A 27,903-nucleotide genomic window follows, 5' to 3' on the forward strand; every position below is an offset into this window, starting at 1 on the left:
TAGATATCAACGAAGGTGACCTCGGATGTGTCAAGATGATTGGATATCTCTATCACCTCAAATGCAACCGTCGCAGTTTAGGTAGGATAGGCGCAGTGGGAGGCTGTGATACCTACGACAGAAGAGCAAACTCGCGGAGCCTTAGGGAGGTCATTGACGCTTTGTGAACTCGGGATGTTTGCGGGTCTGAAGTAGCTGACGAAGGACAGGTTTGTCTTCATCGACTGATATATACTCGTCCACTGGCACGTACTTTTTGGGCCACAGGGGCAACACTAGCTGAACGCTTTGGACGCCACCCGGGAGACGAAAGTGTATAGGACTCGTTACGACAGAGATTCGGGGCTTTTAGCATTCCGTTGTTCTATTAATCACTCGACGTAGTACGAACAAAGTGACAGCTTCGAAGGAACGTCAAGGCACTGATAGATCTCATCACGTTCAAGAGTCACAATGACTTACACAGACTGCGTTGGAACTCGGAAGAGTCGATGGCGATAAAGCTCAGAGGACTGAGCGCACGGGATGAGTCAAATTTAGTTGCGATGATGGACCGATAAATAGTATTATAGAACAAAGCAGTGAGTGAGGTGGAATTACGTATTGTATACAGAGAAGGCGATGAATTGTACGCAAAGTGGCAATACAGCAATGTTCAACTTCAGGCGAAATCCAACGGTAGAGAACACAGGGATCATTAGGGTATGTCGGCAATAGCTGTGCAAGTCGACGGGCCACCGAACAAAGCAACACGGAGTTTGGGGAGAGGAAGGGAAGGATATGATGCCAAAGGACGGACGTGTGAAAGAATGTGGCGAACGGAAATTAAGGAATTACTGGTAAACAGTTGGTGTTCAACGTGCAGCGGATAAGGTACTTGGCCATACGGCCATTATATGATGTAGCGTAGGAATTATAAATGGAGTCCAGGAGTCTGACGTCAGCGGTGGAAAGACAGTGAGGATATAGAACGGGAAGACGGTGGAAGGGAAGTAGGGATATGGACAGAGGGAATTATGGATGTGGGGATAATGATAACGACGACAGAAATAGTAGTAAAGAGCGGGGAGTCTGGATGCATGGAAAAAGAGTGGCATACATACAGAGACGAACGGCAACAGAAAAAACTTGAACACGAATCAGTATAATAACGTCCCGAAGTGGGAGAAAAGAGCGTATTAAGTCCAAAGACGGGATTAGGGATGACAAGGCAAAGAACGGAAGTGAGAATACTATTATACCAGAACAGATAGAGACGGCGGCAGAGGCGGCGGGCTCGATTATTCATGTTAGATGGCATGGAATAACGTTCTCGTCGTAAATAAGGCGTGAGCGAGCGGGTTGTATGAGGGTGCGTAGAGGGTGCAACGTGTAGACGTTCTAAGTGTCGCAGAGGTGCCTGGCTCGTTCGTCAAGGGGCATGAGGTTGTTGATCTCGGTCATGAGCATCGTCGTCGCCTTCGCCGGCCCGGGGAGTCGGGGAGCCTGTGGAGGGCCTTTCTTCACCTGTACCAACGCTGGAGGGGCCGGAAACAGCGTCGTTCGCAGTTTGTGCATCGCGCACAGGGTCAAAGCGCGTCGTGCGAGCGGGAGGGGAAGGTACACGTGGATCATACACATTCGAGCCGGGATCACGGAACGTGTATGTGGAAGGCCCAGCGGAAAGGGGAGGAGAGGGCGCTCGCCATCCGATGGGCGAGTCTGTCGGACGAAATCGTGCTAGCTCTAGTGCAGATCCTGAGCCTGGTGGGGTAGGCAAGGAGTTAGACGCGTACTGTAAGGAAGCGATAGGGGAGAACGAAGACGCTCCCAGCTGAGAGCCAGACGTGTGCGAGTACGATGGAGGAATATGGAGACGAGGGAGAGTGCGTGACGTGTGGGAGGAAGAGCCTGGCAGCGAAAGGGAGCCGCTTCCAGGAGGGTGATGTGTGAAGGGAGAATCGTAGGGGTGATGCATCGCGGACGGCGTGGAGGGAAGTGTATGAGCGGGCAAAGGCGGAAAGCCAGAACTGGCTCTTCGGCGGTGCGCCATTGACTCGTCGAAGACCAACGGGGGTAAATGAATGGGGTATTCCTGTGAGGGTGGATGCATTCCAAAGCCTCTACCGGCATGCGGGCTGAGACTCTGTCCGCGACCGCGACTGGAACCAGAGCTTCTCCTTTCGTGAGGCGACCATCCTTCAACATTCCATGGGGCAGCCAAGGGTCCGGCTTGCGCTGGACTATGGGAAGTGGGGGAATGATAAAAGAGGGATTGGAGCTGCGTGGAGGGCCCAGGGACGCCAGGTCCGGAGAGATACGCACTAGACTCAGGACGCGAGGTGGGGTCTAAGAGCTGTGACGCTCGTTCGGGATCGGGGTTGGGATGTTGGCTACCCGACTGGGTAAAGGAGAACGAACCGAAGTGGGAAGGCCCTGCTGCGAACTGAGAGCCGCTCGGATCCGTTGTGGAAGGTGCTGAAGAGTAAGGGCCGTACTGAGGAGGCCGTGCAAGAGGCGTTGCTGTACTCTGGCTGCGCGGACGACGGGCTTTCTGGCGCTGATTCTGAAATAGTTCAAGCAGCTGTGGTTAGCCTCACTCAAAAAAACGTCGGAAATCCACAGGTAGCGCCACTCGCCTGGAACCAGACCTAACAGAGTTGTTAGAGGCAATCGCAGACAGCATGAAGCACGAGGACATACCTGAACCTTACGAGCACTCAACCCGATTGAGCGGCCGACTTCTTCGCGCATAGCAGTCGTCGGAAAACGAGACTTAAAGGGTGTGGCGCGACTTGTGAGATTCATGAACCTCACTGTCGAGAAGAACAACTTACCTGGGCAAGTAAAGCGTGCAAAACGGCAGATTGGTGAGGTGTCGTTAGTGTACGCGTCCTTTTCTTCTTCGGTGGCGATGGCACATCCTCCTGTTGATGTTCGGCCTGGCGAGGTGGGACCTGACTGGGGCCGGCTGGAGGCTGACCACGCCCGGTGTCGGTCTCAGTATCGGCCATGCCTCCCTCCCCGTGAGATGAGGACCCAGAGGGGCTTGAATGAGTGTCCTTTTCTTCGTCCGAGTGTCGTCTCTTCATTTTCGATGCGTCGATTGGTGGGTATCGTCTCGTATTTCCCAAATGCGAAGCTGACCTCCGAAGCGTGGAGGGGACGTTGTGTTGGTGAAAGCGCGTCAGTTTGACTGTCGTAGGATGGGGACTGTGGCGTGAATTAGGGTGTACAGGCCGCGCGCGGAGTGGGGTGATAATTCGTCTGAGAGTGATCGTAAGTGCTGCTAGGTGAGTTGCTACCAAGGAGAGTGAAGTAAGATAGGTTCGAGATTAAGACTCAAGCGGAGACATCCAAGAGGCAAAAGAACGAGTACAGGGCGACGTGCGGAGTCGGGTCCACACGTCGAGGAAGGGAAAGGGAAAGGGAGAAAGGCTGTGGGAGGAAGGAAAAAGAAAAGGTGGAGGGATATGCGGGATAGACTCCGGGCTGGACCAAGGCGACGGAGGGCGACTGCCGCATCGCATTAAACAGTCATGGTGGTATGCGAGGAACCACGACAACCGCAATATAGATCGCACCAACAGGCGCCAAAATCTAAAGGATACGCTCCTAAAGTTGGAGTAATCGGTGAGTGGGGCCAAGTAGCCGTTTCCGCTTTGCAGGTCCAGCCTCGACGAATCAAGGGACACGAGGATTTATGACACGCGTCAATAGTTTCCCCTGACGAGAACATGAGACGAAATGAAAACTCTTCCCGAGTGCAAGGGCGTTGCAGGAAGCAGCACCGAGAGGAACCGGTCGGCAGGGCCGCTGTGGCAACCAAACAACTTAACCTAATCAAGACATATCGAGCGCTGGAAAGTGCCTGAAAGCCTTCGCTCAACCACTGCTCAACCAAAATATGGCGTCCTCTAATCCAAAGGATCCCGACTCTTGAAGCATGACTTGCTCTGATGTCTTAAATATGGACAATGGTCGTCCCTCTTCGCTGCAAGCTTCGCCGAGGAAAGGCGCCATATTTTCTTTTTACTGACAAATGACCACGAGTTGACCGAACTTCGCGGACTTCCAAATATGCTAGGGTTTGGTTTCCTTGGTGAACATATCCGGACCTATTACCGTATTAGGCGCCGAGTAATCTACGCTGCTGAAGCCGATCGTCCCAGATGCAACCGAGATGTGAAGAGTTCAACAGTGCCGGCGAGACGTCGGTCAAGCTGTGCGAAGCAATGCGGCTGGAAATTTTTGGGAAAAGGGATCTATGAAATGTGCTTCGCTCGCCGTTGCCGCCTGAAACAATTCAAAGCGTACGGGGCCGCATGGTCAAAGATTGAGAGCGGGGTATTACAATTCTTACTCTGCAAACCATCCTAAATGGCGTAGTCCGCGACAACCTGTCAACCCTTCATGACGCTATATCGAAGTTGACGTCGAGACTATGTACCGTCGGTAAAGTCAGTCAAAATGAACGGATTTCAATAATGCCAGACTCACACGTCGCCGACACCGTCACCGCTGTAAAGTCGGCTATCTCGGAACACGTTGGCAACTGACTATTGCGTTGATTCGAAGGAAGGCTCGTCGCAAGTCAGCCGCAAGGACGGGGCAACGGATACGAGCTGGTATCTCTGAACCTGCGGAACATACCAAGTAGCCATCCAAAATATTGGGATGTCTCGTCTGAGGAAGTGCTACGGAAGCCATGACCACAGAAATTCATCAGCGAGCGATCGAAGTGTGGTTCAATACTCTTTGAGGGCGGCTTGGTGATCGCGGACAATTGATGAATCTTCGGGACGCTCGGGACTGTGCTTCCTCTGATGCAATCTGGTGGGGCACCGAGGTTCAAATCACGGGGAAACAGCTTGCGTCCTACAGAGCATGAGATTCATCGCCGATAGAGAACCGGGACACAGAGGAAGTGTAATTGCGGTCCCGTTGCAATCGAGATATGTTCATTTTTCTCCACCCGATCTACATAGCAGTTCGCTCCGAAGAAAAGTCATAGTAAGTGACATGATCGAGAGAGCAAATACGCCTGTCAAATGAAGATAAAAGATAATTTCACCCGGTAGAGAGACCAAATAGTGAGTACTTACCGGCATAAAAGTCCCGCGTCGAGGGTCTTGCCACGCACATGGCAGAAACATCCGACCATGGTGGACTATGCTCATTCATTCCCGGTGGAAATATTGTGAACTTCCGTTCATCGAGATTTCCGGTGTAATAAGGATCGGGACGACGGATCACTCATGGTTACCGCCTTTAGGAACTTCACTGGTAAGGTTGGCCGGCGGACATGCCTTGATACCATGCCGTACTCGCCACAGCAGAGCCTGTCGCCAGCGACCGCGGCGTAATCTGATATCCACTTCTCCGCTGTGTCTCGGCGGGCTTGGGTGGTTGATAGAAGACCTCAGCATCAATTATAGTAGTAAACGTACGCGACCTTACCACGGTGAAAACCATTGTTATGGTCTACTGCCATGAGGCGAAGGCGAATTGCATAAGATTGGCAGCTTGAAGCCTGGATATAGATAATTGCATAGGAAACATCAATGAAGCACGCCCACCGGAAAGCGTAGAAGAAAGCGGGCACAGCGCCTGCCCTGCAAAAAAATCTCTTCGTACAAGGTTAGAGTTGGACACAGCCCAGAGTTTCATCCCGAGGAGGCATAGGCGTACGCCGCATCATTGTGCACGCTCATGTTAGAAAAGAATCAATCACTACTGCGTCCTGTGAGCTTTTTTCTTGCGTCGAGGCAAAAGTCCCTGCAGCGCTCACACAGACCTTTACCTTGTCAGTGTAACGTGGATATCAGTTTACCAACGGAGGATGCACGGGATGCCACGCGCCACCACCGACCGGAAGAGTTGTCTACCCTGTCTTCTTCCCGTCGCTGCGAGAAGTAACAAAAATAGTGACGTCCGAGGTTCGCACTTGTGATGTTCAAGGGCAGCAAACACGAGGCCCCGATGCTGATGCAATTTCATTGCGAGAGCCATGCCCGATATGCCGAGGTCGGACCTGGTTAGACACATGGGCAAAGTGGGGCGCTTGCCATAGCAGGAGACGGGACGGAGTGCCACGGGCGCGATGAAGGGCGCACTGTAACTCAAAGCGCAAAGCTATCATTGGGGTGTCGAACCAAAGGAGAATACTGTAGACCCCCTGGAGTAGAGTTTAGCGAGGGCAAAGATACGATAGTGGTATCAGGCCCGAGGGTGGTGCTCACCCGCTGAGGCTGAAAAACTTTACACGCTGTTAACGCGTAGGGACCATACTCCTTCGTAAACTCTACGACGTTTGCGGGTAAGAATTTGGGCCTGTGAACCATCTTGTATCTTGCAGAAATAAATTACCGATTGGCCGGACATCTACGGACTTCTGCGGGAAATCGTGGAGCTCTGATGACAGTCTTTTGTGTGACATTTTGAGCGGACGAGCCGGTTGGGTCAACTAGGACTGGGAAATTTGGTCAATTAAATGGATCTGTCAACAGCATCGGCCTCAAGCAGAGAGGGGGCAGAGAAGTAATGTACCAGAGACAGATAACTTCCAGCTCCGGCGCCACTAATTGCGCAAATTCCCAGGACGGAGCGCGGCACCAGGAACAACCTAGCTAAAGGAACAAGGATTCAAAGCGCAAGAACATGGCTTCGTAATGCCAAGGGCCTAAATTGGGACTTGAAACGGTGCTGATCACGCCGAACCCGTCAACAAGATTCAGCATGATAGCTGCTCCTGTGACCATCCAGCGGGAACGGTGGTGGAAAGGTTACGTTTTAGAGAAGAGGTTTCCTCCCCGGAGGTTCCGAAAGTAAACTTCTCGTCTCACAGAGGAGGTCAGACAATAAGCCGCTGTTCTCAGCTATTGTAGGAGAGGGGATTGGTGGCTGAAGAAGATGATCAGAACAGCTTGTTATGTCGACACATGGAAGCAATATGAAACAGTCTCAGAAATGATACTGGAACTATACTCCTCCTGGGCCTATGTCCTGTTTGTCACATCGTCCATCGCCGCGCATCCTATCGATGTATATAGAGAGTCTGGAACATCGCATTACTGCATCTCATCCAACCTTCCATAGTAAAGGTATGGTCGGAGGCGAGGACCGTTGACTTATCAGGCGCAATCAGAAAAGTAAGAACCTTTGCCCCAAGTAGAGTGGGTGAAGGTGCGGGAAACAAGAAGCAGAAATGACACGAAAGAATCAGGCGTTTAATCGAGACCGGACTCAGTATAGGCCGTATGGAAGCATCGCATTGCTTGCTCTCGACACACACGGCCAACTTGTCTCCATTTCCTGTCAAACTCCAGGAAAGTGCACGTCGCTATCTCTTTTCATCGAATGACAGTCGAATGCAGCAAACTGCGTTCCGATGGGCTGCCTTGTCAGCGAAACCCAATGATATTTTACCGCAAGGTTGAAAAGCCAAATCGCACAACTTGGATCAAGCAGCATGCGCGATTTTCGACATGCGGTAGCATGGTCGCTCTATACAGTGATACAACGGCAGGCTGTCGAACAGGGAGGGATGAAGATCAATGGGTGTACCAATGTACCATACTTGTCTTTGAAAAGGCGCCATAGAAATAGAGGCGCCAGAACCAGGAAATATGAATGTGCAACGAAAGACTATAGGAACGGCCACTTCGCATTCAACGCAATAAGTACACAAGAAAGAGGTCAATGTCTCTAGGAACCGTGACTTATTCTCGACGTATACGCGGGCACATTAGATGCACTGGACTACCGGTGTGGCCTGTCCGACATCGTTATCGAACGGACTTCAATTCAAGACCGTATACGACAACATGACACGCAAAGAAAAGAACGTAGCAAGTAGTCCTCACCTAGAAGTGCCCCTGGCGAAACTTTAGGCCAAGGTCGTCGGTGGTACACAACATGTGTCAACAGAATTTCCGAGGTAGAGGGCTACACATCTAGTTTTTCAAAATCTAAGACATCAGATACCTCAAAAAAGTGTGAAAATAAGTGGCAAAAACATTTCAGTGAGTGCGTACCGGACTTTAAGATATTTTTTTCGTGACAAGAAGATTGGTTTCGGTGAACGAGAAAGATGTTGAAAGGGAGGAGGCAGAAGTGGCGATTCCCACGCTTAAGTCGCTCTGTGGGAACCGATCCACGTGTCTCCGGCGCCACGACACAACAGCGCCACGCTAGCACCTGCTAGCACCAATTCAACTCAACAGCTACCACCATGTCCTTACCGCCAGAAGTCCAGAGACTCATAGAGGGGAAGATTGTAATCATTATTTCATCCTGGTCATATACGTGTTTTGATTGTGATCACTTTTCAGGACTTTGAGGGCCAGAAGCTTGTCGAGCAGGTCTCCCGCAATGCCCTTCTCGCGATCACAGTACGCACCATCAATCCTCTCAACGCAGCTCACCTTACTGACGATTGACGCATTGAATTTGTTCATCAGTCCCTTTCGTATATTATTGGCCTTGTGTCCCAATCACTAACCTTGACATTCGGCTCGTTCGGTGTCGGAACATTGATACTACTCGTTGTACGTGCAACATCGCGGGTTTTCTCCACTACTTTCCTCTGAGCTCTGTTCACTCCTCAGGTTGCTCTTCCACAATGGCCCATGTACAACCGGAATCCGGTACAATGGCTTCCTCCAGTTGATACGAAGAAGAAACAATGAGATACAACCTTGGGGCTGAGTCTTCCTGCCACGACTACGCGAGTGCGCCGTATGCACTTGAGCCTACAACGCCGAACTCGACTCCTCTCGGAATGGTTGATTAAGGCGATAAAAATGTGTCCCAGTGAATGCATATCTTTGAAACGGCTTGGTTTGCTGATAAGTCGTTCGTCGATGTCCAGTTCCTTTCTGTTTGGATTCATATGATGGCACAGGCTCAAATCTCGCAGCGCATTTCTCAGCCCCATCGTCTGTATCGCTGCCAACCCTGAATTAATATCTTCCATCTACGCCATATTCATCTTTTGGAACTCTCGCGTGAGATCAATACTTGGCCCGCATTTCTAGGCGACCGACTCAACGACCCGGACATCGTGCTATTTATCCATTCCCATTTCTTCGCCATTATATCTCATCGGGATTGATACTAAACCGCGACGTTTTCTTGGATTCGATGGCTCGTGTCAAGGGCTGTTATCTACATTCCCCACCTTGTGGTGATGTGCGAGGCTGTCGCTTGTCATACAGTCTCATAAGACTTGTGCCAATGAAACAGATCGCTCCGATGTCTTCGATCCCAGGGAATGACGGGTTGACACCCATCCATGTTCTCGAGGGCTGACTACCTCAACACGTTCTCAACCTTGGGATACCTAGCTCAGCAAGGTAGCTTGTTATCCCTTCTGCTTTCGCTATTCATTGATCGTCACACCACGCTAAGAATATGCCGATGTCGTTGAACACTAACCGCGTCGCTTAGCTTTCATTCTTCGTCTAGATCCAGAATCAACATCAGCAGCCGCCTCAACTTCTTAGTCGACATACTTCTTCCTGCAAGTTTGGTTCCGCCATTCCCATCATCTGTCCTCGTTTCTCTCGGGTCTCATGCGCACGCCGCCGTCCTGGCATCCAAGGAATTCTATCTCGAGTCTAGTACTGCCGCCGAATCCAAACATACTCACCATCGGAGGCTTTGCGTCGTTACGGATCAAAATTCACTTCTCACTAGCATAACTGCCGTACGAATCAGAAGTCTGCGTCTCGTACAGCAGCTGATGACACGGTCCTAATCGTCACCTTTGTGAGCATTCCAGGCTTGTTTGTCTTCCCGTGATCTATGCTTACGATGCCATGAATATCTTGCGTCGAGACGGATCCGTCTTGTTGATCTCCGTAAGTGTCTTACCAGTTGACGATGGGTTTACCATGATGGTGTGCTACTTCTGTCAAAACGTTCTTCAGAGATCTTGCGTTACATACCATACGTCAAGTTCTGAATTTCACAATCAGGGTCTCAGACGAGTGCATACGCTCTTTCCCGTTCCGTTCATTCCTAACGATCCGTGGTCATCGAGGTCGTACCGTGACTATTAGCTCCACGTTTCAGGCTACATCTCAATCAACTGCCATTTAACGCTTGTTCTCGAAAATGAAGGAGCGTGGAGCAAAGTGTGGATCAAGGGTATTGCAAGACACTCTGACAGACCTGTACAACTCGACTGCTCGTTGACCCTTCTTCGGGACGAAGGGGTGTCCGCGAATGTCATCATTCGTCTCCTTCGGGATACGTACGTTCGTTCTCGGACGGTGCTTGGACAGGCGACTCCGTTAACAATCCACCTGTCCTCTCCGACGCGCATCCACACAGTCGCTCCAAGCTTGTGCCCGAAATTTGTGAAACATCACGTATCATGCGCTTGTAGGACTCGAGGTGAGCTTCATCTCAAACTCCTTTCTCATGCCACATCGAAACCTCCACTCACCGTTGCGTGTCCTTTTTATCACCAGAGATCACTTCTCGTCCCCACATCCCATCGTGATGGTCGGTACATCCATTCCGAGTACAATCACGCACCCGCACTCACCATCGCGATCTTCTCAACATCGCGGCTTGTCTTCGTTGAACTCGAGTTTAATGTGGCCTAGCCTTTGGAGTCTTTCGCCTTCATGCGTAGGTTTCATACCTTAGCAAGCTCACAAGCCCTCATATAGGAATTTCAGGAAACCTTCGTAACCTTTCGCTATCGACCCCACCATAACGGAATGGTGCTCGGTTTTGACTTCTACGGCTCACCTCACCTTCACTTTTTCAGGGGTTCATAAACACGAGTCATCCCGGCGCTCATCATCACTTCAAATCGTCTCCTCGGTCTCAAATGACATAAGCCGGTTTGTTCTGAATCCTCTTCCTTGGCTTCGCTCATCGATATCAGCATGTCATCTTGACCCTCGTCGAACTCGGTCGAGAGATCCGTTCGTTCGTAAAACTGCAGCGCCCAGTATTGGCGCTCATAGTCCAGGACCATCCGAGTTCTGTTCTGCTGTATGTGTGTAGGGCAACTGATATCGATATGAGTCCTCGGTGAGCACTAGGCTTGACTATGACTGATGCTCTGAACCTGTGTACACTGGCGCTGATGTTCTGTTTTTTTTTATTTGTTCGCAGAAGACTATGCTTTCTTCCGACGTACCAGATGAGCCCAAATTGCTCATAACATACATAGAACATAGACAGAAGATACTGCTCTATTCGTCGCTTGCCCGTGTTTGCATCAGATCACACTCGAAGGGCTTGCTTGTTCGTGTCCGCCACCGCCTCGCCACTGACCAGTGTTTTTTCTTCTCTCGAAAGAAATCTCTTTTGTGTATGCTGATCCGACGGACTCGACAAGCAGGCAACACTCTGTTCACCTTCGCCGTATCCCCGTCACACCCAAATCTCAAAGGTCCTGAAGTCGCATGCTCGTGTCCCGCCACCCTACGTCGTATGACTCCTCCCAAAAGCGCATATGACCACGAGCTCGGTGTGAAGACATGCCTCCCATCACTTCTCCACCCAGAACATCATATGTGGATACGACATCGAGAAGGCAATTGAAGAAGTCTACAGCTAGCGTTCGTTATATTTGGGTTCTTCGGGCTGGCGCTATGTTATCTGTCCGTTCATGCAGATCTTCAATCCCGAGGAGTTCATCGCGCCACTGAGTCGAGTCAAGTTTGAGATCTCAGCGCTCGACCTTCGAGATCCTCTATGTCCGCCACCCACCCAGTCACCTCGACCGTCCATCAAAACCAGCGTAAGTTACCACCCGAAATGCTCAAGATCAAGCATGAGTTGATGTATGCTTAGGGTACAGTAGATTGGATCGCCATGATGCGCGACCCTCTCCTCGAAGGCGAGCGTTTAGGTTCTGAGTCCTCACACTAATAGCCGCATCTATTCTAGCGATGTCCCTCGACTCAGTGGTAGTACGTGATGCATTCGATTTCTCTTACTTGCTTTTTTTTTCTTCTGAATCTCTACCACTGAGTGGGATCCTTCTCCAGGGATGGTTCTGGACAAGAATGACCTCCAGACTGCTCCGCTGAGTTATTCGGGATTCTATGCAGTGATTGGTGGTGATATGTTGAGACTCTTTTGGGCCACGGGCCTCGCCACAATAACCCCTCTTCTCGAGCCCAAGATCCCAGCGCTCGACCTTCAAGATTCTCAATGTCCGCCACCCACTCAGTCACCTCGACCGCGAGCGTGAATCGAACCCTGCGTATGTTACCACCGGAAGCGCTAAAGGAAAAGCCTTAGTTGACGTATGCGCAGGGTTCAGTAGATTGGATCGTCACGATACACTACCCTCTCCTCGAAGGCGAGCTTTAGGTTCGGAGTCCTCACACTCAATACCGGCTTCCACGCTAGCGCTCTCCTGTTCCGTCCTTCCTGTTCTGTTTGATTCAGTAGTGCGTGATGCATTCTATCTCTCCTCCTTCCTTCCTCTTACTTCTGAATATCTGTCCACCACTGGACTAGATGGGACCCTTCGGAAGGAACGCTTTCCTGGCTGGTTCCTTCGGGCTTCTGGGCTTCTGCAACGCAAATGTGGCGCAGCCTGTGCGTTACCTCTTGTTTCCCTGTGGTCTTCGACATTCGACGTTCAACAACTACCGAAATTAAACTTTTCTTCAGACACAAAACTTGAGTTTTCGATATTGCCCAACGAGCCGCCACGGTCTCGCCACAATAACCCTTTCCTCCCCTCCCTTCTCCTCTCCCTCCTCTCCTGGAACCTTGGACCTACGCTCTTGCTCTTGCCAATAATCATACAGAACCTAAACTTCGATGTTCACAGCTAGCGCCGCATCTACGTCTACTGTCTTCGCCTCCTCATCACCTTCCTTCCTCTCTTCCTTTCTTCCACCCTTCCTCCCTTCTCCCTCCGGGTCATTGCACTTCGTCGAGACTCGATGAATCAAGATAAGCTTGGATGGATGGACCTTTTACGCCTTCCAGGACGCTAAACTTGGTCGAGACTCGTTTAGGACATTGACAGCAGCGAAGCCCAACCAAACGAGTTCGCCTTCTCCTCTTACAACGAGTAAATTCTCACTGTACTTCCCTACGAGCTGGTACTCATTTGACTTTCGTGCTTTTATCTCTGGCATCCCCGCCTCATCGCAGCATCTTATTATTCTGTGCTGTGAAACTTTTGACTGTGACTATTCTTCTGATACAGCACATGTCCTCGCATTCGTTCGAGAACTCGAAGGCAGGACAAGTTAAACGAACCAACGCCACGCCACGTCACGATTTCCATGTCGCTAGTACCCTCTCCTAGAGCGCAAAGTACCTGAAGTTCAACGATCAACGTCCACCGTTCAACTCACAGCTAGCGTCGCATCATACATAACACTTTCGGCTCCTCGAGCTCATCAATCGTTTCCTCCCTTTCGAGACTCGACGAAACGAGATAAGGTTGGATGGAGCGACTCTTTTGGGACGGTAGTGTCGCCCAATCAAAATATACAAGGTTCGAGTTCTCTTATTCTTCTCAGCCACCACCACCGCTGCCGCCACTAAAGGAGAGGACGTACATATCCCGCGTTTATATTCCTGATGACCCTCATTGCTTCTGGACTTGAATCTGAATTTAAATGGGGCCCGTCGATGACAGTGTTAGTGTTAGTGGCACAGTATTAATACGTCTATGCTCTTATGCAGCCATGGCCCGTAGCGCTTTGACTATTCTTTGATTACAGACTTACAGTGCACGCAGTTCCGAGAAGGCCCTCTTGCCCATTTGGATTGATCCAGATGCGAACATCTGAATCATTTGGACTTTTATAGGACGAAACGGAGTTGGGTATTTATGCACTTGTTCAATTGTAACTGTTCTGCAATTGAAAACATGATGTCTCATCCAAGTGTCCCTTTCGCAACAGGTCCGAATCAGACATCACCCTTCGACTGTTTTGAATCTACAACAGTGGAGGAGTCGTAACGGGCTCGACGGTCAACATTTGTTCTTGTTCGCCCTACATAGAGTAGGACAGCGGTGTGCTGTATGATGTATGATGGAAAGCTGTATCAGTATCACGCTACACATATAGCTTCGATATACTTCGCGACGTTTGGGACAAACTCGGACTCGAGATTCGAGATTCGTTTCCATTCCAAATCCCGGTTTAGTCCGGGCTATTGTGCTGACGACTGACTACTGTGGTCCTTGGTTTGCTGTGATGGAAGACCCTTAGCTATTAGATGTATAGTTGAAGTTCGGGGTCCGGGATGGGGGGATACAGATGAACATGGGAAGTGTTCGGATGTGGGTGACACTGTATGCGAGGCAGGTGGCGGTATGTTTATTTGTATACATACAACAGAATTTAGATAAAGCCACTAGAACAAGCGGTCATAAGGACATAACGGCACTGTATCGACATCAACATGCATACGATTACAACTACAATTACACATCCTCCAGTTCTAGCTACAGGCGTAAACGAGTAACAGTCCACCGTCCGCCACCCTGCGTAAGTTGAAGTTCTAATGATAGGATCCACAGCGGTCCACACAAACCCATATACGTCCACTCAGTCTCCTCGGAACACGAGTAGTGTATATTGTAAGGCTTCTTCTGGATCACTTCCCATCTTGAGCCATCATCAAGGGGCAAGCAAATCATTCTCGGCGTCGCGAGATAGGTGCGGTCTCACGCCTCACCTCTCCATCCATGCCTGTCGTTCACACAAGCTCAGCTCGCTTCGTCACGAACCCACAGCTTTGAGCACAGAGAAACTGCGCCCTCAAGGCCTCAGTGTCCACTGGCCGGGCCACCGAATGGCACACCGTCCTTTGTTCACTTCCTGGACATTGAAACAATGCGCACGCGGAATGAACCCTCCGAAACTTGAATGGACACTGTAACCGACAATACAGACCTCCAGGGCAACGTACAACGAAGAACAGGAATCGAAGGCAAGATGGTACCGCTCTCAGGGAATCACGCTTCCGGCCGCTTTTATTTACGTACTGAAAGGGGATCGAATCTGTCTCACTTGCTGACCAGACACCGTCAAACCTTGACTGGTGCCTCCTTTTTTCCTTGCACTATAAAGGCCCTCGCCTTGTTCGCTTCGGTCCCCTTTCTTGATCCTGCATGTCCTGACGCTCACGTCCTCTCAGTCTGCGTCTCTTATAGGACTAGGGCTAAGACTAAACTAGACTAGACTAGACTAGACTCGTCTTCGCTGGTGCTTCTGCTTCACTTCGCTGAGCCTGCCTTGCCTTGCATACAGAACACGACGTTTCCTCATGGCACAACACATCACTTCATTCTACCCCCCACAGCGTCCAAAATCGGCCGCCTCCAACTCAAGCTGGGGCTCCACGCAAACCCTCGTCCCGCACGCGTCATGGCCTGGCTCGTTCACTTCTACACCTCCCCCGTGGTCTTCAAGTTCAACTTCAATGTCAACGACGTCGATGTTGAAACCTCAGGCGCATTTGAGCAGCGTATTGGCTGCTAGTCCGCCTGCTCCGGGGCTGATGAATTCAGCACGGAGCGCGAGCCCTTATTATCCCCAACCGGTCCAATATCATCCTCATTCGCAACAGCACCACCAGCACCACAAACAGCGCTCGTCCACGTCCGCATCAGACTCAATACCCATCCCCAATGGCGTCCCCATCCCACCCAACGCACCCCAACTCCCACCCCAAATCCCACCAAACGCAATCCCCGCACCCATTCCACCTCAACTCCCAATCCCCGAAACCAACAACACCTATCTCACGCGCGACAACCTCCCCTCCATCCTCACGCACCTCTCCACCCGCATCCAAGTCCACTTCGGCTTTCACGTCCGGCTCGTCGTGCATGGAGGTTTCGTCGCTGTTTTTCATCAGAGTTTGAAATCGAGGAGGTCGACGAGGGATATCGATTTTTTGATGAGGGCGTTTGTAAAAGAATATGGGTGCGTTGGGCCGGCAGGAGGAGGACATAGGGTTCCGGATGCGGAGGCGAGGTTGTTGAGGTGTATAGAGGAGACGGCGCGGAAGTTTGGGTTGGGGAAAGACTGGATGAACTCGCATGCGGACGTAGCGCTGCCTATGGCGTACGAGTACGTCGCGTTCATTTTGTTTCCATCTTCAACTGCATCTCAATCTTTCATTACTCTTTCCTTCTACTCCTACGTCTCCCGCTCGTCGTCTCATCTCACCTTACCCCCGTGCCCCATCATCGCAATCACAACCCCCCACCCCATCCACAGCCCCTCCGGCGCCCTCTACGACCCCATCCACACCTCCGCCCTCTCACCCTCCAACATCCAAACAAACACACTCTTCACCTCTCCCTCCCTCACCCTCATCTCGACAACCTGGCCCTGGTCCATCGCGCTCAAACTCGTGCGTTTCCAGAAAGACGACCCGCGCGATATCGCAGCCATGTTGAAGCTCGGGTTCTGGAAGGCGGGCATCAGGTGGGACGAGGGAAGGTTGGAGGGATGGATTAGGGAGTGTTGTCCGGAGGTGGGACCGGCGTTGGGGTTTAGTGATATTGGAGTGGGAGGGAATGGAAGGGATAGGGTGTATTGGCCGAAGAATCAGTGGGCGATGTGGCAACAGGAGAGTAAGAAGATGGAGGTCAGGAATAATATGGTTCTTGCGTTGGATATGGCGTATGGAGGGAAGGATGCGAGGGCGTATGCGAAGCATACGGAGATGGTGCATGGGTATTCGCCGCAGCCACAACAACCACCACAACAACAACAATCACCTCCACAGCAGCAGCCATTGCAACTGCAACTGCAGCAGCAGCAACAGTCGCAACAACAGCTAGTTGTGCCCCCGCCGCCGTCTATGGCTGTATGTTATCCACCGACGCAGGTGAAGTATGGTCAGCCGCAAGCGCAGCTGCAGCCGTCGAGGACGAGGATATGGTAGGCATTCTTTTTGCAATTGCAATTGGGAGTCTTGCTTGTCGTCGTTGTCGGTGGCCCGTCCATGAACCTGCACTTCCCTCCTTCCTACGCCACATCACTATACACCTTCGCGTCCGTCGCTTCCATCCATTCCTGGCTCCATCGTCCGTATCAATGCATGCTCCGCTTTCAAGCTATCGTTATTCGCTTTCGCGCTGTACATATCTCAACCCTTCATCTACATTGGTTCCATATCCATATCTGCTCGCTGTTGTCGTCATCGTACTGTATATTATATCTTGTTTATTTTTTTCTTCGGGCGTCTCTTCCTCTTCGAATCCCTCTTCTTCGTTTGTGTTTGTGTTGAGGCTTGTGCTTGCCGTCCTCCTTGCCCCTCGCCCCTCGCCCTTGCCTTCGTTACTGTTAATGCTGTTCTCAGACTATCCCCCATCCCTCTCTGCATCCCTCTCACGGCTCGAGAGCTCGATACCTCGCATCCCATGGACCCGTTCCCCATTCTTGATACCACCTCCACCCTGACGATACACGACTTTTTACGATAGAACGACCGGAGTTCATTTCTATTACGGTTGGATTGTGATGTGTGTTGTGTCCTTGGACTGTTATGTGCCACACTTTACGCTTTATGCTTTAGTTACGCTTCGTGTTTCATGCTTGACGCTCTACTTACGCTTCACGTTCATGTTTATTTTGATACTTGACGACCTTCGGCATTTTGATTTTGGATTTGCTTTCTCTTGGATTTGCTTTTCTTAGGATTCCTGCCATCTAATACGTATCTCACTAGTACTTCGCTCATGCCCTCTGCTATACTGGCCCAGGTCAATCACACTCAAAAGTAGCGTACATTCTAGTCTGTATACTGTTACGCTTTGCTTATGCTTACGGTTGTTGTGCTTTACGGTACCAGTGTGATACTCCGGTTTTGGTTTTGTGTCAATGATGAGTTTTAAACCATTTTTGTGACTACCCCTCCACACAACTGTTCCGTCTACCTCTGGGTGACTTTCTATAGCAGTCTACTAGGAATGTTTCTAGACGCACAGATGCACAAATACGAGGCTCTAAGCCAATCAAAAATGGTCCTGAGCCTCTTTTCAGTGTTCTATGTCTCTAGAACGTGCACAAACCCCCTACGGAAAGTCACCCTCTCCCACAACAAACACCATTTCCGTGCCGCTCGGTTCGGTGGTGGTGAACAAAGCGGAAGATAAGCCACGTGGCAAGTTTCAGCTTCCGCTTAGTCTCCGTCCCGGAGGAGCTCTGAGGTCGTCGTTTTCCTTTTGTTTTCCTTCGTTCTTCGGCTTGGAACGTATTTCCTCCTGCTTTAATGAATTATACGCCCTTTGATCTTTGCGAGTCAGAAACGCTCTTGCTTATCCTCGGCAGTCCCAATCGGAATGCGTCGATCTAGCCTGCCGAGAGGACTAAACACTGTTGTCTATTCTCCACGTAGTCCCCCACTGGCCTGTATCTCTAAGAGCTCCCTTAAGTACTGTGCATCAATTATTTGTCTTGGAACCAACACCTAACGATGACTCTGGACTCCGGTATCTCTCATGCTAAACACGTCTAGTACGCGTGCCCGGATTTCTCGCGCCACCGAAACTCTCTTTAGACTGATAAAGCTGCGAGTCTCAAGCGATCGTCTCATCCTGCTTGTCCCCACTCACTCCAGCTTAGATCGTCTGTCGAATGGTGTGTATTTCCTTTCATCTTTCAAGCCATTTTTGTTCATGTTCTCTGTCGCACCCCTCGGACCAGAACGCCACCTCGAGCGAGTCAGACTTCGAAGACATGGCAGGCATTTCATCCACGATCTCATCCCTCTATACCGCCGAACGATCCATGCCTCCTTCCCCCGTTGACCCTTCTGTCGAGCTTTTTGCTTCCCTCGAGTCCCCTCTCGCGAGCTCTACACTCTCCCCGAAGTCATCGAGTGATAACACTGGTATCCCTCCTACGCAGTTTCCTCGGCACGAAAGGTTCTGGTTCCGTGATGGTAGCGTGATATTCGTCGTGAGCTTTCTGTCTCTTCCGCCCCCACTTCCGCTTGGAGCAGCCTTTACGTCCGGTTAACGCTCGTAACACAGGTGAAGAACACGTCGTACCGCCTACATCTCTACCTGTTCGAATTGCATTCCACGAAATTCGCGAAGACTTTCCTACTTGATCATACCGATATCAACGAGCCGATCGTGCTGGAAGGCATCGATGAAGAAGATTTCGATGCCTTTCTGAACGTATTGTACCGCATGTGAGCCCTCCCTGCCCATCGAACATGCCCTTTCCACACTATCTGACTTTGGGCCACTCTCTTCTTCGCTCAGTTCCTACACCTCGAACCCGTCCCAAAGCGCCAAAGCCTGGGCGTCCGTCCTCCATCTTGCCTCGATCTGGGAGTTCCCTTCTATCCGCCAGCTCGCTATCGAAAGCTTTGAGCCCTCCGCTACGGACGTCGACAAGGTCGTGCTGGGACATAAGTATGGTCATCATGAGTGGCTTCTTCCGGGGTACTCTGGCCTGGTTGCACGCGAAGAGCCTCTCACTATCGAGGAGGGCACGCGGCTTGGGGTGAGGGATGTCGTTGATATCAATAATGCAAGGGAGAAGATCCGAGCGTTGAGTACGCTACTTAGTAAGATTGAGATGACCTAGAGCTTTCGATGCTCAGCAGGCCATATGAACAACTACACCTTCGACAGCACAATGACCACCATCAAATGCACGAACTGTAACAACCACCTATATCTTCCTTCATTCACGACTACCATACCCCCTGCTCGGATTCTTCCTGCGATGTCCATCATCACGGACCAGGTGAAGAAGCTCATTCCTCGCTCAAATCCTGTACTGGTATCGCCTATCGGCATTAAACCCCGACCAACATCAACACGTAATCCACGGAAGGAAGGAAGTTACAAGTAGGCCAAGTGTAACCTCTCAATGGTCGAGCATAGCGCTCTGGGGAGGAGGGGAGGTCTTGATTGTGTAGAGTGACGAGGGTGTTTGTTTGGTTGCAAATGCCGGGTTTACGCAGACGCATATCGGAATATACTCTGAGGAGTGACGGAAGGGGTGGACATTTCAGAGACAGGAGGATGTGTGTTCATGCCACCAGTGCTTCGTAAATCGATTAATTGTTTCTATCAGATACACCTTCTGTATCAATGGCAATATGCAAGACAGGCGAACATATCTCACAAAGAGTGAAAGTCGCTGAGGAAACTATGCAAGTACAAGGTCCACAAAGCGGGACTCGATGCGGTAATTCGCGGAGAACGACCAAGAAGCAACATCTCGCTTCAATCGATGATGCCCAATATTATGACGATGGATGGCTCGGTACGGGGAATAGAAGGATTAGAACGCAGATTTCATGATTTATGGATTCAAACAGGTTGTACAGACTTCGGACACAGATACTTCTACTTGCTTGCAACATACACGAACCCCCACCACGCAGCCAAACGCTCCCCAAGTATCTCCACCGACACACACTCCACCCCCAACCAGCCCAAGAAAACCGCCATCGGCGCTCATCCACCCATCCACCCATCCACCCATCCACCCATCCACCCATCCACCCATCCACCCATCCACCCATCCACCCATCCACCCATCCACCCATCCACCCATCCACCCATCCACCCATCCACCCATCCACCCACTCAATCCAAAGTCGGCACCACCCCCCTCAAATGCTCCGGCAACAGCTCCTTCCTCATCTTCGCGATCATATCCAACGGCGCCCTCTTCGCCAACGCGATCAAATTCAACCTCAACTCCTGCTCCAACTCCGCTCTCTCCTTCTCCTTCGCTTGCTCTTTCTGTCCCATCACCACACCCTGTCGCATTCGAATCAACTTCGTGAGCGACTCCGACGCCCGCTCGAGTCCTCTGACGAGTTTCTCCCGCTCGCTCTCCGGTGGTCCCGCTCTAGTCGCCGTCTTTCCTGCCCCTGTCGCTCGAGGGCCGAAGATCCCCAGATCGGCCTCGTAGAGCTCCTCCGGCGCCGTCACCAACGCTCCCAGATCGATCTTCTGCGACGAGAGCTCGTACAACAAGGTGAGGATGGGCAAGAGCCGGGTCGAGAGCGAGATGGAGTCTCGGACTTTGGAGGCGAGGTGTTGGGCGTGGGTGGGTGTGTTGATGTTTGCGGTTTGGGCGTTTGGTTGGTTCGACAAGAGGGGTTGGGATTGGGGATGGGGAGGAGGGGCCGATTGCGAGGACGGAGAGGTGGAGGAGATGTGAGGAGATAGGAAATGTGGGTTTGTATGCGAGGGTGGAGACGAGGTGATTGAGGGGTGTAGGAGCTGATACGACGCTACACGGATGAAGGAGTGTAGGTTGGAGGTTAGAGGGTCGATTATAGTACGCTCGATGTATTGAGGGAGAGGTTCGCCGAGCGGGTAGTGCACATATGTCTTCTTCTCTTCCGCTACATTTCGATGTCGATGAGCATCTAAATCTCTAAGAGGCTGAGGCCGAGAATCGGAGTCGACCTCCATCTATACGTACTCAAGATCAACAAACACGAACAATGACACGAAGACGAAGACCCAAAACATACCTTAACATCCTCCTCCCGATCAACGACCATATCGTCCCCATCCCTCTCTTCGCCATTCACCCCTGCCTCCTCACCCACATCCATCTCTTCATCGTCCTCCTCGACCTCGAATCTCCCAGCAGGACCCACAAACTCCGCCAAACTCCTAACCAGCGCAAGACCGTCCACACCTCCATACACCACCTCGCTCAACCACGCCTGCGCATCTCTCGCCCGCCTCTCGTTCCAATATCCCGCTTCCGTCCCGAGTTGGACGTCCATAGCGGTTTCCTGCCCCGCTTGTCCGGCATTGGGTCCTCCGTACTGAGGGTTGGACTTGGAGTTGGGTTGAGCAGCAGCAGTAGCGGGAGTCGCGCCCGTCCCGTTCGTGGCGGCATCGACGACCGACTTGCGAATGGCATCGAACAGCTTCGCCTGTGTATCCAACACATCCTGCGACGGCCCGCTCCCGCTCCGCCCTCCATTCACCCTCCCATTCTTGTTCCCATTCCCGTTCGCAAACACCTCCGCCTTCAATCTATCCTCCAACGCAACAAACCCTCCCCAATCCGTCGCAACCAGCACTCTCTCCCCTCCTTCCCCTCCTTCTCCCGGTCCTCCTACCGCACCAGCACCACCCTCCGCACCCTCCCTCTCTTCCGTCTCAACCGCCTTCGCAAAATACGCATTCGGATGCGCACCCCCATTCCACGCCCAAACCCCCTCCCCATAAAACTCCCTCTCCCGATCTTTCTTCGTCCGCGACGGCGCGTGCCTTGTTATCGCCCAGTGCGCGTATCGAGGCGGTTTGGTGGCGTAGGTGGGTTGTGTGATCGTTGGCGTGGCGGAGGTTGAGGTGGTGGTGGTGACGGGGGTGGGATTGAGGGCAGTGGTAGTGATGTTGGAGGTGGAAGCTGTGGGATTGGGAGTGGACGACTTGGAGGGCGAGGCGGTATTAGGTGCGACGGGGAGCGTATAAGTGGACGCTGACGAGGTCGGCACGTTCGCGTCGACGGCAGCGGCGGCCTCGACCTCCTTCGGAAACGGAAGCACGAACGTCCTCGGCGTGCGATACTTCGACCTAGGAATCTCAGGAACGGGGACATGAACGCGCGACGGGAGGTTTTCCGTCACTGTGCTCGCGATGGGCAAGACATCGCCCACGGTTGGAATCTGCGCTTGAGCGGATGGTTGTTGTTGTTGTGTTGGCGCTTGCTGAGATTGAGGTTGCACTTGTGACTGTGGTGGTTGATACTGAGGCGCAGAGACTAGTTGAGGCTGAGCTAATGATGCCGTCTGGAATGCAGCAGGCGGCAAAGCCTGTACCGGCGCAACCGGCGTCGCAGTCTGGCTCGTCACCGCCGACGGTGCTTGCGTCGGCACATGAAACTGCTGTTGTTGCTGCTGCTGCTGCTGCTGCTGGGTCTGTTGTTGTTGCCATGCATACTTCGGCTGCGTCGTAAACGGCGACTGTGGCGGCGGCACGCTCGTCGTCCTCGACGCTCCACCGCTCCCACTCGCGTTCGTGGGGGCCGGGGCGGAGGTTGGTGTGGGCCCGGAGGCGAGTTGTGGGATGTGGATGGGGGTGAGCGCGGGGATTGAGAGGCGGGGTGGGGGGACGAAGACGGAGAGGATGGAGAATGGGTCGTCGACTGTGATCGATATGAATGATGAGATACGGCGGATGTGTTGGTTAGGAAAAAAGGAGGAGTGGTGAAGGAATGAGTACGCACGTTCCGCATACGCTAGACTCCCATCCGGGGCTAACGGCGGTCCTCCCCTCTCCATCCGCATTCTCTCCTTCTTCGTCCTATATTTCTTGCCTGTCGATACACATAAGCACAAGTGATCAGCCATCGCGCATTATCCCATATCGAGAGAGAAAAACGGGCGAAACAAAGGGGTGGTTCGAAACAAAAACGGAGGAAGAACCGAAGGAAAGGATCGCATGTGGAGAAAAGACTACACGCCGCCAGACCGAGCAAAAAGTGAATGAAATAGAAACGTACCCCTCATCTTCATCTCCAAAACCACCCTCGCCCACTCACTCCCACTCGGAAACCTCCCCACCCCCTCCTTCCACCCCGGCATCCTCCCCCCCTCCTCCAACCCCTCCGCTAACATTGCCGCACCTGGCCCCCCTGCACCCTTCTTCCCTCCTCCTCCTCCTCCTCCTCCCCCTCCTGCACCTCCTCCAACGCCGCCGCCTCCAACGCCAACGCCAAGTCGATCTCGGTCGGTATAGTGGTGAGAAGAGGAAGAAGGATACGCATGATGCGAAGGCGTAAACGCATCTTTCGCAGAGAGCGTGAGCGCCGCATCGGCATTCATGGCTGCTCGTCGTCGGCCGTATCCTGTCGTTCCCGTCCCTGATCCTGAGCCCAAAATTGGAGTTCCGGCCATGGCAGACGCAGAGGTGGGAGCGGGGGAGCCAAAGCCAGCGCTCATACCCCGCCCTACGCTCGCTCTCATACTCTCCCTGCCTGCTCCCCCACCCATCCCATCTGCAATAAAATCCTCTCCATCCACATCAACCTCATCCGCCCTTCCTCCCAAACCGGTCGAATGTCCATTGAAAGCAGCAGGCGAAGGCTCCACATCCCTCTCCACATCGACCTCCCACTCCGTTTCGAACTCAATCACCGTTCCCCTCGCCCTACTTATCGCCTCATTCCCCCACGCGCCTATGCGTTCCGCTTCGGAGTGATAGAGCGTTCCGGGGGGGTTGAAGGTTTTTGCGTTTTGGAGGGTTAGGTTGAAGTCTTGCTGTTTTTTTTGTGGGTTTGTGTTTGTAGGGTGGAGGGAGGAGGGTTTGTGAGTTAGTGAGTTGGACGAGACCGAGAGGAAGTGGGGAGTTAGTTAGTGCCGAGGGAAGGATATGACAACGAAGCGAAAGAGGCAGAAGGATGGTATGCGTATGTAGTGTGTGCGAGATGTGGACTTGGGACGCACCGAAAACTCATCCAAACTCCTATACCGTCCCCTCTCCACCTTAACCCCCATCGTCCCGAAATCCATAGGATGCGCTATCGCGTCGCGATAGCCCGGGACGAGGTCGGGGTTGACGGGTTCGAGGAAGAAGGCGTACGAGTCTTTTCTGTTTTATTGTTGCACGCACCGTTAGTATACGCACGCATATATCAAGCGTTCCCGCGCGACGAGAGGACGAGAGGAAGAAAACCATCAAACGCACTTCTTAATCTTCCCAATCAACCCCCCCAACACCTCCCTCAACGGCTTCAACTTAATCGGCCTCGGCACCTTCTGCTGCTGCGCCTTCCTCCTCGCATCCTGCAACGTGCTTCCTTTTTTCGCTTTTAGCTCCTTGAGGGTTTTTAGGGAGGGGATTGTGAGGCGGAGGCCGGAGCCGGTTCCGGAGGGTGCGGTGAGGATGGAGGGTGTGCTGGTGGGGCCAGGGATGGAGGGTGTACCGGTGTGGCCAGGGATGGAGGGCGTATGCGTAGCGGCGGGTGGACTGGATGCAGATGCGGAGTAGGACGCTGGAGTCCCGAACTGAGAATGGGAATGGGAGGAAGGACCGGCTTGGGGAGTTGAGGGGGGTGAGTAGTCCATCCTGGTGGGTGGTAGGATTAGCCGAGGTAGACACTGTAGAAGTTCAAACGTTCAAGTACGGACTTAGTTCAGTTCGGAGCGGATACAATGGATGTCTCTATATCTGGGTTGATGGTGATAAGTCGATGAATATATACCCACGCCCAGAAAAACAGGGCGGGAGAGATGTGGCCCAGTGTTTCGTGATAGGTCGGGTGTTCGTATACTTTCTTCTGCCTCTGTTTATGTCGATGTCAGAGATTTCTCATACGTGGAAACTTTTATCGACGAGAAAGCGAAAGCTTCGACCATTACCGTAAAGACCGTTCAAAAAAAAAATCGCTGAGCAGATCAGCTCACCTCTCGAGCAGTCCGAGCCTCCGTATAGAACTCAGCCCTAGCTCTCGTAGTCTAAAAATCATAGAAAGAGACTGTATAAGCATGCTGTATGCGTTTCTGGCTACAATCGGTGGTGAGAGAAGGGAGAAAAGACGGACCTGGGGAGGACGAGGGCGATTTCGAGGTGTGATGTCGTGCAGGCGAAAGCTCGGGAAGTCCCGGGGGGCCACGCCCGGTTCATTTGCGCGTGCCGGTGCTCCGGGTGGCGTTTCCTTGGTGGTTGCCACTCCGATGTGTGCAGTGTGGCCCACCGTCATCATCATCGATTCTCCGTCGTTCCTCGTTGCCCTGTTTCGTGGCTGTTCTTCGTTCCTGTGGTGCAGTCATCGTGCGTTCCTTGTCCAGCAGAAATACGTACGCTGTGCTCTGTGCTGCCGTCGCTTGCAAAGTCTAGTGCAGAACGTGTGTGCAGGACGTCCGACACCGCGTCCGTTCCTTCTGTCATTCGAAGGCTCAGGCTATGTCCAGCACTTCATGGCCGCACTCGCCAAGCTTAGAGGACCATCGATGATCGAGAGCTTAGCTTGGACAACGTTCAGACCCTCTTTCAGACTCTCCACCTTACCCCTTGCCGCATCCGTCCATGCCCTTGCCCTCGTCATCCAGCCCTCCTCCACGGCGATCCCCTTCTCGAGCCTTTTCGACGTGAATGCATGGCCGTATGAGATCATACCAGGACCTCATCTGACTGCTGACCGTTCCTCTTGTTCCTTTCACCCTCGATATTCAATACCCCGATGACGTTCGTGCCGTGCCCTTTTCTCTTGCGGCCTCTTGTGGATCCTTGGTCCTTTCTTTCTCCAGAGATGTCCCGCAAAACGTGATGGGACCATACCGGTGACGCCCAGCATTCATGATGCAGACCTCAGGCCTCAGACGTCAGCCCCTATCTTCGCTTCGACGCACGTATATAAACCTTCGATTTCTCGTCTTCAGTCTCCCCACCAACACCTCACATCCATCCATCTCATCTCCAAAGCTCTTCATCACATCCCAAACTCATTAATTCAGCAATGACTCAGATTCAATCGGGCCAAGTATACACGCTCGTGAACGCTATGAGCGGTACCGCCCTTGATCTCTCTGGGGGCGACAACACCTCCATCATCGGCTTCAACTTCCACGGTGGAGGTAACCAGAAGGTTCGTCTATTATCCTCTCTTCCATGTTCCCCAACCTCCATCCCTCCCTCCACCCCCCTCCTTCCCTCCTTTATGCTCCTCGCGCGACCGAACTAACCACCCCTCCCCACTATAGTGGATGTTCGAACAAACCTCGCAAGGACCCTGGACCATCCGCTCCCTCGAGACCGGCAAATACCTCAACATCGAAGGCCCGCCGTCCGATGGCGCCAAGGTCGTGGCGATCGATAACCCCCAGAACTGGGATATTTGGCATGATGAGCAGGATGGGAGTGTTTTCAGGTGAGTTTGCCTTGACCACTTTCCACTTCCCACATAACGCGGGTAGGTAGTTGAGGTAGAGTGTGTGTGTGCTGACGGTGGCGCGATGCGATGCGACGACAGACTCTTCATCCCCGGAACGACGTTCAACATCGACATGTCCGACCACGGGAACGCGACGCCCGGCACGCCCGTCACGCTCTGGGGGAAATGGGAGGGCAAGAACCAGACGTGGAGGATCGAGCCTGGTATGTTTTCTTCTCCTCTCTTCTCCGTCTTTTCCTCGTTTTCCCCGTCCTTCTTCTCCTTGTTTGGGTCATTGTTTGCTTTCTTGTTCTTGTTTATGTTTTCGTTCAATCTGCGTGATCGTGCTGCTGACGATGCACCTTGTACTTGACAGCTCAAAACTAAACGAACACGAACGCTGTAGTGGTTTCATGACATGACGTGACTGGACTATCGTGTTCTGTAGGAAGAAAAGTGTTGTTGTACCAGTACCTCATACATAATTCATATCGCAATCAACCAATGGATTTTTCTCGAGCATTCCGTCGTTGTCTTTGACATCATTCATTCTCTGGTGTGGTGTGGTGTGATTGAGATGGTGGGGGGATGAATATTGAATGATAAACTAAGTCGTGAACCGAACAGGCTTTGCTGGGAGGGATAAAGAGAGGCGTAAATAGGGCCCGGGATCGCTAATGACCGTAATTCAAGTTGTCAACGCCGCATCTAGATTCGTACGGACTGAAGAGAAACCATCCGGGTCCACCATTCGTTACACTTACAGTTGTCGGGATTCAATATTCAACGTTCAACGCTGCGCCGTGTCAGGCCATGATTCAGATATTCGTCACGAATCTCCCAAGATTTCAGAAAGCTTTGAAAGAATCACCGTCGCCCGGTATCACTATCGATATCACCACCGACCCCGCCCAAACTCCTCATCAGTATTCCTCCTGGGCCTCAGCCCCATGCGCAGAGGGCGATATTCCTTTCTCCGTCCTCCCCCAGCCTTCCCCATTACTGTTATAGTATGTCAATGGAAACAAATAACAGAAACAAAGTTGAAAGCCACACCGCTACCTCAAGTAACACACACCCAAACCTC

At 52.1% G+C, this 27,903-nt stretch overlaps 7 protein-coding genes across 7 annotated transcripts; 5 read left to right on the plus strand and 2 right to left on the minus strand.

Moving 5' to 3' along the window:
- Positions 1-529: 529 nt before the first annotated feature.
- On the minus strand, positions 530-3,353 carry STEHIDRAFT_169636 (homeobox-domain-containing protein). The gene is made up of 4 exons (XM_007305845.1): positions 2,817-3,353; positions 2,683-2,754; positions 2,619-2,630; positions 530-2,545 (listed from the first exon to the last, which is right to left on the minus strand). The coding sequence occupies exons 1-4, from the start codon at positions 3,069-3,071 to the stop codon at positions 1,412-1,414; spliced, it is 1,473 nt and encodes a 490-aa protein (XP_007305907.1). The 5' UTR covers positions 3,072-3,353; the 3' UTR covers positions 530-1,411.
- A 4,859-nt stretch (positions 3,354-8,212) lies between these two features.
- On the plus strand, positions 8,213-8,669 carry STEHIDRAFT_158438 (uncharacterized protein; the record flags this gene model as incomplete). Its single annotated transcript, XM_007305846.1, has 4 exons — positions 8,213-8,257; positions 8,313-8,372; positions 8,442-8,528; positions 8,589-8,669. The coding sequence occupies 4 exons, from the start codon at positions 8,213-8,215 to the stop codon at positions 8,667-8,669; spliced, it is 273 nt and encodes a 90-aa protein (XP_007305908.1).
- A 2,945-nt stretch (positions 8,670-11,614) lies between these two features.
- Positions 11,615-12,202, plus strand: STEHIDRAFT_112297 (uncharacterized protein; the record flags this gene model as incomplete). Its single annotated transcript, XM_007305847.1, has 3 exons — positions 11,615-11,746; positions 11,800-11,857; positions 11,997-12,202. 3 exons carry the CDS (start codon positions 11,615-11,617, stop codon positions 12,200-12,202), a joined length of 396 nt encoding a protein of 131 aa, XP_007305909.1.
- Positions 12,203-15,857: 3,655 nt separating this feature from the next.
- STEHIDRAFT_148077 (uncharacterized protein) lies at positions 15,858-17,321 on the plus strand. Its single transcript, XM_007305848.1, has 2 exons — positions 15,858-16,064; positions 16,215-17,321. The coding sequence occupies exons 1-2, from the start codon at positions 15,892-15,894 to the stop codon at positions 16,885-16,887; spliced, it is 846 nt and encodes a 281-aa protein (XP_007305910.1). The 5' UTR covers positions 15,858-15,891; the 3' UTR covers positions 16,888-17,321.
- A 1,413-nt stretch (positions 17,322-18,734) lies between these two features.
- Positions 18,735-19,544, plus strand: STEHIDRAFT_112299 (uncharacterized protein; the record flags this gene model as incomplete). Its single annotated transcript, XM_007305849.1, has 3 exons — positions 18,735-18,905; positions 18,980-19,143; positions 19,217-19,544. 3 exons carry the CDS (start codon positions 18,735-18,737, stop codon positions 19,542-19,544), a joined length of 663 nt encoding a protein of 220 aa, XP_007305911.1.
- A 795-nt stretch (positions 19,545-20,339) lies between these two features.
- On the minus strand, positions 20,340-25,011 carry STEHIDRAFT_169639 (uncharacterized protein; the record flags this gene model as incomplete). The annotated part of the gene is made up of 6 exons (XM_007305850.1): positions 20,340-21,397; positions 21,460-23,090; positions 23,172-23,261; positions 23,448-24,204; positions 24,391-24,535; positions 24,632-25,011. The coding sequence occupies 6 exons, from the start codon at positions 25,009-25,011 to the stop codon at positions 20,558-20,560; spliced, it is 3,843 nt and encodes a 1,280-aa protein (XP_007305912.1). The 3' UTR covers positions 20,340-20,557.
- Positions 25,012-26,402: 1,391 nt separating this feature from the next.
- STEHIDRAFT_60520 (ricin B-like lectin) lies at positions 26,403-27,189 on the plus strand (the record flags this gene model as incomplete). Its single annotated transcript, XM_007305700.1, has 3 exons — positions 26,403-26,531; positions 26,647-26,813; positions 26,916-27,189. 3 exons carry the CDS (start codon positions 26,403-26,405, stop codon positions 27,187-27,189), a joined length of 570 nt encoding a protein of 189 aa, XP_007305762.1.
- Between the last annotated feature and the right edge of the window lie 714 nt (positions 27,190-27,903).

The sequence above is a fragment of the Stereum hirsutum genome, assembly GCF_000264905.1.
Source record: "Stereum hirsutum FP-91666 SS1 unplaced genomic scaffold STEHIscaffold_10, whole genome shotgun sequence".
Classification (NCBI taxonomy): domain Eukaryota; kingdom Fungi; phylum Basidiomycota; class Agaricomycetes; order Russulales; family Stereaceae; genus Stereum; species Stereum hirsutum.